Source organism: Bacillus rossius, assembly GCF_032445375.1.
Source record: "Bacillus rossius redtenbacheri isolate Brsri chromosome 9 unlocalized genomic scaffold, Brsri_v3 Brsri_v3_scf9_2, whole genome shotgun sequence".
Taxonomy (NCBI): Eukaryota; Metazoa; Arthropoda; class Insecta; order Phasmatodea; family Bacillidae; genus Bacillus; species Bacillus rossius.
Genome location: NW_026962013.1, coordinates 3560030 through 3570110, shown reverse-complemented (window position 1 = coordinate 3570110; position 10081 = coordinate 3560030). Strand labels below are relative to the sequence as shown.

At 41.1% G+C, this 10081-nt stretch overlaps 2 protein-coding genes across 2 annotated transcripts in view; one reads left to right on the top strand and one right to left on the bottom strand.

The window, feature by feature from the left end:
- Window positions 1-6228: 6228 nt before the first annotated feature.
- LOC134543046 (ubiA prenyltransferase domain-containing protein 1 homolog) lies at window positions 6229-8373 on the bottom strand. The gene has a single exon (XM_063387753.1). The coding sequence runs from the start codon at window positions 8024-8026 to the stop codon at window positions 7076-7078; it is 951 nt and encodes a 316-aa protein (XP_063243823.1). The 5' UTR covers window positions 8027-8373; the 3' UTR covers window positions 6229-7075.
- Window positions 7825-10081, top strand: part of LOC134543047 (myeloid leukemia factor) — a 26832-nt gene continuing 24575 nt past the window's right edge. Inside the window, exon 1 of the mRNA XM_063387755.1 lies at window positions 7825-7957. Coding sequence (XP_063243825.1) covers window positions 7917-7957 — 41 coding nt within the window. The 5' untranslated portion in view covers window positions 7825-7916. The remainder of the gene's footprint in view (window positions 7958-10081) is intronic.

Below are 10081 nucleotides of genomic sequence, written 5' to 3'. Positions count from 1 at the left end.
ACTTAAATTTTTCTTCAGTTTCAATATAAGGAAGGTGAAATTGTCCAAGTACTCAGAATGTAGCATTTGAGATTTAGATGAGTGGAACAGACTTCTGTTGGTGTGTCTGGTAGGTAAAGAAGTCATTTTGAAATATTTAAAGTTGTTCAAAGTTGCTTTCATACATTTGTTTCAGGGTATAACTTGAAAGACCATTTAGAACATTGATACATCTTAAATGCTTCCAAGTGGTTCATGTTATTTAACACAGTACATTTTTTGATTTGTGTGTGTGACTCACATGGTGCAGGAATTGTTTTGACTGGCTGAAAGGTAAGACTCGTGGAAGGATTGTCCTGTCAGAATACCCAATGGGAGTGTCATTGAAGAAGCACGGGCCAATGGTACAGCAGGATTCAAGTGTGTTTAGTAATGCATTCTGGAGCAGGTTTGATAAATGAACTTGTGAAAAATTACATAGTTTTGCATGAGTAAGTTAAGTATTTACACAAACCCATTAAGTGTATATTTTGATGTGTTTGTAATGGTTTTTCAGTTGTTGAAAGGATAGCTTTATATTACAGTGATTTCTATCTCAAATATGCTGATTTCATTATCAGTTTTGATAGCCACATTGGTGATTTCATATTTTCAATTTCAATATTAGTTGTTAACTCTAAAGAACATACTTGTGGAACACTTGTTTTACAAATGTGCGTAATGACTACAGCAAGGTACCTTTTATGCTGTGAAAAAAAAAATGCAGTTGTGAGTTCTCATGAAAGATCAGCATGATTATTGCTAAAACAACTTGAAATGCTCACTCTTTAAAAAATTATTCCATCAAATACATATTAAACAGAAGTAGAATGTAACCTATTATGAAGTTTTGAAAGGAATACATTAGTTACATCTCTGTGAGAGTGAACACTTCATAACTGAGAAAGTCTTGTGTAAAAATATTGTGACAGGAAATTTGAATGGTTTATATATTCTATGTTTCTCAGAGTTTTTTGCAGAGATGGGGAACTTTATCCTTATTTTTGCTTTCATCCAACATGCAATGTGCAGAATTCTCAATTTATCAGCAACCAAACCGGCCTACTCATTGGGATAAGAAAATCCTAAGCAAAAACTACTTTGCAGCTTTCACAACTGTGCACGCTAACCAAAAACTGCCAAACATTTTGTCTTCACCTCAGTTGCTTCAAAAAAAGTAACTAAAAATATTTTTTTTCCTATATTTATCCATTACAAACATAGCAAACTTTCAGTCGCACTTCAACTTTTCCAGTTGACTGGTTTCTATGTGAAGAAATTACGTTCTAAATGCACTAGCACCAAACCAAAAGGGAAGACTCCCATGTCTCCACAATTAGTGTGGATTGCATGGCCCGTGTGGCTGCCTCTGCTTTCTGCAGTGTTCTGAAAAGCTTCTTTTTTAGCCGTTTATGAGTGTTTTTCAAAACAGAGAAACTTCCTGGAAATTGTAGGACAGAATTTTTTTATGATTAATTTTTTTGTGTAGGAGGATGATACAAAAAATTTCGAGTCTGCAGTGTGTTGTATACTGGTTTGGTTCATTGAAAAAATACTTCTGGTAAATATTTAATATAATTTCTCAACGAGGAAACACTTTTATTAAATAAATTTGCAGCCGAGTTTTTACTTTGACAAGAAAAGTGTTGAACGAATTCTGAAAGTAAGCAGAATCCGCTGCAGCGGAATGGACGTCCGTGTTATTACCTGACGATCAAGAAATCGTACTAAAGAAACACATGTAACGTTGAAAATTTCCTTTAGTAAAAAGAATTGATTAACTTATATTCTAAAACTGTTGGTATCATGATGAACCTTTTTATTCTGGGAGGATATAAATAGACACTGCACTTTTCGCCGAAGAACTGTGGTGAGTGCCTGACAGCTGCCGAAGTATGTTCTCGTGTGCTTGCGTTGATGCCATGTGTAGGGCGCACTTTGCTGTTAGTGAAGTAACTGGGTGATGTGTCGAGTCAGTTGTATAGCTTGAATCAGGCAAATCCCAAACTTGGGGCGTCGCCGTGCGTGTCGCGTCAGAATTCCAAACAAGGCCCTGGCAGTGTCATGACCATGTTATGTTATGGTCACTTGTAGGTTTTTATAAAGGGGGCAGGGGGTAGGGCTAGCGATTACATGTAGACATAGCAGCAGTTTGCGACTTTCTCGCTGTTCTGAATATTCACTCGTCATGTCCTTCGCCGCAGGTTTGACGTCCAAAAAAATGCTGGGTGGAGATTGATAATAACCAACATAACTTTCGTATTGGAGATTGGAGATGCTGTATTTCATCAAAAGAGTGGTGCGTCGAGTGCAGAATGAGTTTGATCAGCGAGATTACTCGAAGCAACCGTGTCGTCTGTCTCGAATAATTCTGTCTCATCGGTGTGGTTTATTGATGTACACATTTGAGAAGCCGGTTACAATGGGGTTTGTGCAATTTTAAAGCTACGTAATTGGATTTAGTTAGCTTCTTGGATTTATACATCTCGCTGTTGTGTATTATTTCATTCATCATGTCGACTCGAGCTCTTGAGTTTAAATTCTCTTCTGTCCGGATGTCTAACTGCAGTCAACCAGGCCATCCTCTGTGCTTAGTACGTGCGTTCGCTGTTGGGCATGTTGTGCAAGTGTCATGGAGCTGTAGCAGTTCGCAGGTGTCGGGCGGGGCAGTGCACCACTGTTGGGACAGTCAGTACAAATCACTCTCGGAGCACAATAATTACAAATACGTTTCAACTGTATTGAGAGTGTGGTTAGCAGCCCACAGAGACGGTGCTTCCTGCTGGTGTCACGTTGTCGTGACAGCCGATCGCGGGAAGGGCAGAGTACCCTCAAAACACTCGTCTGGACAACTGTACTGTAATTTTCACAACCATTTTTTTTTTTATTAATTTTTCAAAACATGTCTAGAATCTTCTAGTTCATGTAGGCTGTTGTATTCACAATCAGATATTCATTTTGCAAATTATGTCTGGGAATCGCAAATGCATGACAGGGGTGGGCGTGATAACACAGAGATCTCGGTACCTTGCCCTAGCTAGCCTGCCTTCTTACTTTCGTAACTTAACTGTGAGACAGTGCTGAGAGGTCAGTCCCTGGTATCGCGAACGTCATGCTTACGGCCTCGTGTAGTTACTGGGTGCAGCCAGTGGTTTAAGATTTGCGAATGCCCTTTCATCTATGTTCCGTTACGAACAACTACGATTATTGTACCGAGTGTGTTGCAGAGATGCCTGCACATTTTTATAATTCTGTAATGTCGGACATCTCGTGTGTTACGGTAACGCCGGTCATGGACGTTACACATGAACCAGTTGCTCTCGCTGTGTTTTCTGACTCACGGCCCGCGCCGTGCAGGTATCGGTGGAATGCCGTTGCTCTTGCATTCACCTGCTTCTGCATTGATTTCTTTTTTTATTGGTAGTGTGAAGTGGTAAATTTGTAAATGATATTCTTTTATTTATAATTTTTGTAAGGATAATTAACTCATTGTAAATAATGAATGAGTTATTGTAATAAAACTTTAAATAAAAAAAATCCTTGGTGTGTTGTTACTTCTAGTTCTCCTGCTGCAGTGTCGGTGCGGTGGAAGCACCTGTTTGCAGGCCTTTGATTGACTGAAAATTCTTCAGTTTCTATGACTTTCAACTCTGACTAAAGACTTAACAAATATTGGTTGGTTGCCATTTGCTTGTGCCCACCAGAGCGTCCGATAGATGGCATGATCGCACTAGTGTTTCAAGATGTCCTGTAGCTAGCAATGATGTCCATATTTAATTCATAGAGCCAAGATTTTATGGTGTTATTAAAAAGCAAATTTCATCATTAAAAATAGTGGATTCTGTCTTTATAGTCATTTAAAATGAAAACACAAATAGGCTACTAATAAGTACATATCAAACACAATTACAATGATCAATTGCTTCCACATATGGTAGAATGTTATAGTTATAAAAATTAAACGTGGTACAGTTAAATATTTTTTAAATTCTGTTGTTAAAAAGTACAAACTCATTAAACTTGTATGTTAACTTATATTTTCTGTAAGCCTTTAGCCACTTCTGTATAGTCAGCTATAGACTTCTTTTGTTTAATTTGACAAAACCATAAATATAAACAAAATATTTTTATGTATGACACATTTTAGATTTTTGAATAAAAGCCTAAACTAAAGATATTTGAAAATAATTCTATATTTTCATAGAAAAAAAAAAGTTAAGGCAAATTTTGCTTCATTTTCTGTTTTGCCTTGCATTGTGGTGTATTGACAATAATTGTAGTGATTGACAAGTGTATTGACTTCAAATTCGCTTTTATTACTATTCACCATATGATCTTGCCTCTTAATTTATTGTCCAAAATGCACCTTGCTTTAAACCCTTACAATTCTTTCAAGGAAATTCAACCATTAAATACCTGTCACAAAGTTGGCAAAACTGGCTGAGGCTTGTCCACTAATTCATCTTGCACCAAAAAAAAAAAATTGTATTTAATAGAATGGCATTAGGCAGCTTTAAAACCTATCTACGAAGCTACGAAGTCGGCGACTGGTAGGTCAGGCGTGGTCCCGTGGGGGCTGGCCACAAGTCCCTTGTGATTCGCATCCTGAGCTCGTGAGATTCTGCAATGTAATGAGATAGTAGCTTAAAAACAATTTTTTTTTTTTAAATTAGGTTTTTGGTGATTTTTTTCAGCAAACTACTTGAATCTTCATAACGTGTTAAATATTTTTTTATGGGAGTTTTGACTGCACAGTAGTGCACAAGGGCTTAAAGCGAATGACCCTTCAAGATTACAGTGGACACACACGCTGAGCAAGTCCGTTGGGTTGATGTCTACTTTAACTTTTTGTTTCAACCTGTGTCCTGTGGTAGCCACACAAATTTCCCTGGAGAAATTTTTAAAATAATCAACATATTTTGCAATTTTCTGAAAGAAATAAAGATAATCCAGCCTTCACCATTCCTACATCTATACTTGTTCAAAAAGAAACATGCCCAAGCAATCTAACAGAGTATGTTACTATGCACTCAGATGCAACTTGGAAAAAAGAATATGTTTAAAGTCTGGGTGATGGCATACCAAATAATGACATTTCCCCCTCAAATTAACATCGCCGAGGGATTTCCATGACTTCCAGGTTTTGAAGTAAGTTTCCTGACTTTCCAGAATGCGGACAACCTGTAGCACAGAACATTGTGTGTTCATTTCAGATTCCAGTCAAAAAAAAAAGTGCTATTAAACAAAGGATTCTGCGGTATGATAGGAAGCCAAGAAGAAAACTACGAAATTTTGAATTGGTGCATGATTAATGCATGAAAACAAACAAACAATCAAATAACACTTATTTTAGCTCTCCATATTTACTGCACTTGGTGACGTACTTTAGACATCAGTACATTGGGACATCGCAATTGTAGACGGGGCAGTTTTTCAGGCAACAATGTGACATCCTTCACGCTAGGATATGGACACGGGCAGCCCACATGTTGCTTACGTGCCTACAGGGGGGGCCAGGTGGGCCATGCCGCCCCCCCCCCCCCCCCCCCAAATGTAATCACTCAGATTGGCATTTTCTCTCATGCGTTCGTTAATATTCGTATATTCCTGGCACTGTGACACTCAAACTGTGTTTCAGTGTTGCAGCATGCTAATTAACAATGTTTTTAAACATTTTATCTTTCTGGAAATACAGCCGCCTAAGTTTATTTAAAACATGTCCCTTAAAATGGCCAAGCAAAAAAAAATATTTTAAGAGGTTTGTTAAAGTTCTGTTGTCTGAATTGCTGTGTTTGCATTCACTAAAAAGAAGTTCATTTCAAGGTAGATCTGGACCAAGCTATTGGAAAATTCGAGAGGGAAAAATGTGTAAGTACCCTTTAAAAGGTCCATGAAAAAAAAAAAAAAAAAAACATATTTTCAAGAATGTTAAAATTATACAGATATAAATATTAACTAGTAAACATATCTCGTTTACTTATACTGCACAAAAATATAAACACGGCAATGAGTGAATGTATTTAGACTATTTAACAGTCTAAAGTCAGCTTCTGATTTAAAAATTTAGCAGGGGCCCCCCTAATGGAAATGTCTGGGCACACCTATGCATGTGTGCCAACTCTGAAACTTTAATTCTAAATTTATATTATGTTTCAGCTGCAAACAAACTTTAAGTTATAGGCATGTGACACTTTGAATAACTTAAAACAATTTTAGTACTTGTAACCTCTTTCTTTCAGAAAACAAAAATTAGGTACAGCTGTTGTAAGAATACTACATCACACTGAGTCATTTTCATTTCTTTTCTCTCCACCAAGTCCTTCAAATACTCACCTATATAATTTGTACAAATGTTAGTTAAAACTTTATATTACAACATAAATATTAATAAATATGAAATAAAAAATTAATTAAAATACAAATTATTTTTCCACTGTTCCACAAAATATTGTGAGCGGTAACATCGCGGAACATATTTTGCAATCTTCTGCTCCAAAGAAGATCACAGTTCAACAGACAGTAAGTACATAACATCAAAGAATACAAAAACCAGGGGGCGTGGGTGAACAAAAAAAAAAGCATCTATAAAATGCTTTACCACTTCATTATTCCTAATCTGTACGTTAACAACTCATACGTAGACTGGCAGTTATTTAAAACATATACATTTCTGGTTAGTACAAATTGCTAGTTCCTAGGCCTAAGTCTCTAAAGGTGTTGCATTTGCATCAGAACAAGTGCAGCAGGTTATTGTCGAACACACGGAAAGCCAAGTGCAGTGTTCCCGGTACAAGAGCCCACGCCTCCCTGCGGGGGACAAAGCTGCCTCGGAACGCTGCCCCAAGTCGATTGTATCATCGCTTTTCAGTCTGCCGGAAGCATTATAAAAAGTAAAAAACACCGAAGGCATGATCCTAGCTACGGCACTCGGGATACTTGTTGCAAGAGAAAAGCGCTCCCGTTACATGACTGAACATTACAAATCATAAACAGCGACAGCCGTATCTGTTACAGCGAGATATCAGATGCTCAAACATCCACCTAGGCCCCGGGCTACTTATTGAACGAACGGTAAATTGTTCCTAGGAGCAAGACTAACTGCCAGAACGTACAACAAGCCGAATATCAAATTGAGATTGGTGGTCTTCTTGGGAACGTCCTGCATGGTGTCTCCCGAGCGGAAGTTCTTCTCGATGCGGAAGGCCTCGGGCAGCGTGATCAAGGGCAGCAGGAAGCAGGCGGTGTGCCGCAGGCCGAGCACCACGAAGATGACGTACGGGGTGAAGACGAGGAACGCGTAGAGCACGCGGGACGCGGTGCGGCCAATCAGGATGGCGAGCGTGACGATGCCGGCGCCACGGTCGCTCTCCAGGTCGCGCGTGTTGTTGCTGTGCAGGATGGCCTCCGTGTTGAGCGCCAGCGGCACGGCGTAGTACACGCTGGCCCACTCCACGCGGCCCGTCTGCGCCATGAAGGCGAACAGCACGGACACGGGCCCGAAGATGACGAGGATCACCACGTCGCCCAGCGCGATGTACTTGAGGCCGATGCCGCCCGTGTACAGGAACGAGCCCGACAGCCCGCCGAAGTACACGAGCGCCAGGTGCTCCATGCGCGCCGGAGACATGGCCGCCAGGCACACGAACCCCAGGCAGCCCGCCGCGTACAGCAGCGCCCCCAGGGACACCACCTCGTCCTTGGACAGGATGCGGTCGATGAGGATGCGGTCGTCGCTCTTGCGGCCGTCGATGCCCTTCACGTAGTCGAAGTAGGTGTTGACGACGTTGCCGGCGCCGTGCACGCACACGACGGTGAACAGCGTGAGCAGCAGCGCGAGCAGGCTGAAGTCCCCGGGCGCGCTGCACTTGTAGGCCACGGCGCTGCCGAGCAGCGAGGGCATGAGCGACGCGCTCAGCGACCACGGCCGCAGCGCCAGCAGGTACGACGACACCTTCATCATGAAGAAGGGCTTATCCGGGCCCGCGCGGGGTCCCTCCGTTCCGGCCATGTCTCGCTCGACTCAACGCGACCAGCCCTCTTGCGGCGAAACACGCTTAACTGCACTGTACCACGGTTGCCTGTATCAGTGCTTTGCTGCGACCCTCGCACGTATATTCATCTTTCAATTGAGGTTATAAACGTCATCGTACCTGACAGCACGTTTGAGATACAGAAACCCTCTATTTTCTTTTAATTAAACCACTCTGTTTTAATCGCCATTTCAAGATAATCGCCAGTAATTTCTACCACACCACACATTCCTCATTGTTCGTGATTCCAATAACAAAATGTTATTAAGCACGTATCCATCAACACTACATTATTTTATCCGCCATTTTTGATGACGTACACGGCAGCTTTGTTTTTTTTAGTACCAAAGAACAAATGTAAATAAAGAACTATTTCGTAAATTATGCAGTAAAAAAAACTGAAATAAATATGTAATAATAGAAATTGTTTTCACTTAAGAACTATCAATCAGTATTTCATTGTTATTATTGTTGTTATAAGTAAAAATTAAATTCATTTATGTCGAAAATCTGTATCACTTGGCGAAACTGGGTTGGTCAGTGGCGTCTCGTCAAGGCAAGCAAGGCAAGCAGTGCTTGCCCAGGCAGTTTCCAGACAATATATTTTTTAAATAAATATTTTATTTAGAATAGTATTTTACTTTGGCTCGTGCAGTTAGGTGTATGTATTTTTTACATTATCTTCTTGGGACCCAATACTGTGCGCTGTGCGCTATAATAAAAGAACTCGTTGACACACAAAACATGCTGATTTAGAAGCGTTGCTAGGTTTAGAAGCGCTGGTAGGACCGCTTTGAGCGGGAAGGCTGCCGCAGTAGTTTCCTTTCGGAAGGGGGGTGGCACGGTACAAAGGATCGAGGAGAGGATTGGCTGTAAAAACACGTGGTAGAAGCTACGAACGTAGCGCTTTCTTGCCGAACTGGAGCGTACATGGCCGAAGTAGACTGTGGAATTCTTCCGCCGACTGCTTCGACTATGTTCGCTACAGTTCGGCAGGGCAGGTGGCGAGGTCGCGTTTCAGTCGGCGGTTGTCTCTCGGGGCGCGCGCATCTCTCTTGCGGGCTGTTGGCTGGGAGTTCCCTGCGCCCTATTGGATAACCGAAGGCTGGCAGTGCGTGGGGGATTTGTGGGCGTACGGGAGGCGGCCTAGCAGTGCCAACTGCTACCGACCGCGTCCCGCGGGTGGCGGATACGGGATCCCAGCTCGAGAGTTGCAATCTCGCTGGAGTGACTGTGAATAACCACGTACCAGTTAACAGAGTTTCTGATCAAATATGATGATAGTTTCTTTTGTGTTCGTACAAAAAATACCAACATTTAATTTTTACTATTCTAGTACATTTTTATGAGCTTCTTCTCTTTATTTTGAGTACTCACTTTGCCATGTGTTGTCTGTTTATATATTTTGTACCAGATATCGATGATACTACACTCCCACTTAGTATATAAATAATGTAGAGTAGGTATTTTATTATCAGAATAATGTATGCAAAACATTATTATTTTTCAAAAATAGTTTATAATTTAAAAAAAAAATGTCAATTTTTCTACCTGTGGAATAGTCAATGTTCAGTTAAGAAAACTACTTAAATAGCACCCTTTTGTACCTTGAAATCCATATTTTCCCGGGGGAGGGCCCCCTCCCCCCCTACCAACCCTTGTGTTTGGGTGAACGGAGTTGTTGCTTTCCCTCATGTTAACCTCACGCCTCGCCACTGGGGTATCTGTTCCAACCTGATACTGATACAGTAATGTACCTAGTTACAAGTATCTGATACTTTTGTATCAGAGCAGTAGCGGTCCCAGGAAGCGACAAGGTATCAGCATTCTCGTTACAGGGTACACATCCTCCGTGCCGTCATCACCAGCGTAAAGAGGTATCGGTGTCTCTGATACATTATTTATCACGCCCGGTAATTCTCTACCTCTGTTACTCTCATGCCCGCCTGATACAGCCAGTATCAATCAGTTCAACATTCACTGCAGTTCGTCCTGGCCGTGTATTAATTACCACCATGTACATTGTTGCGGGC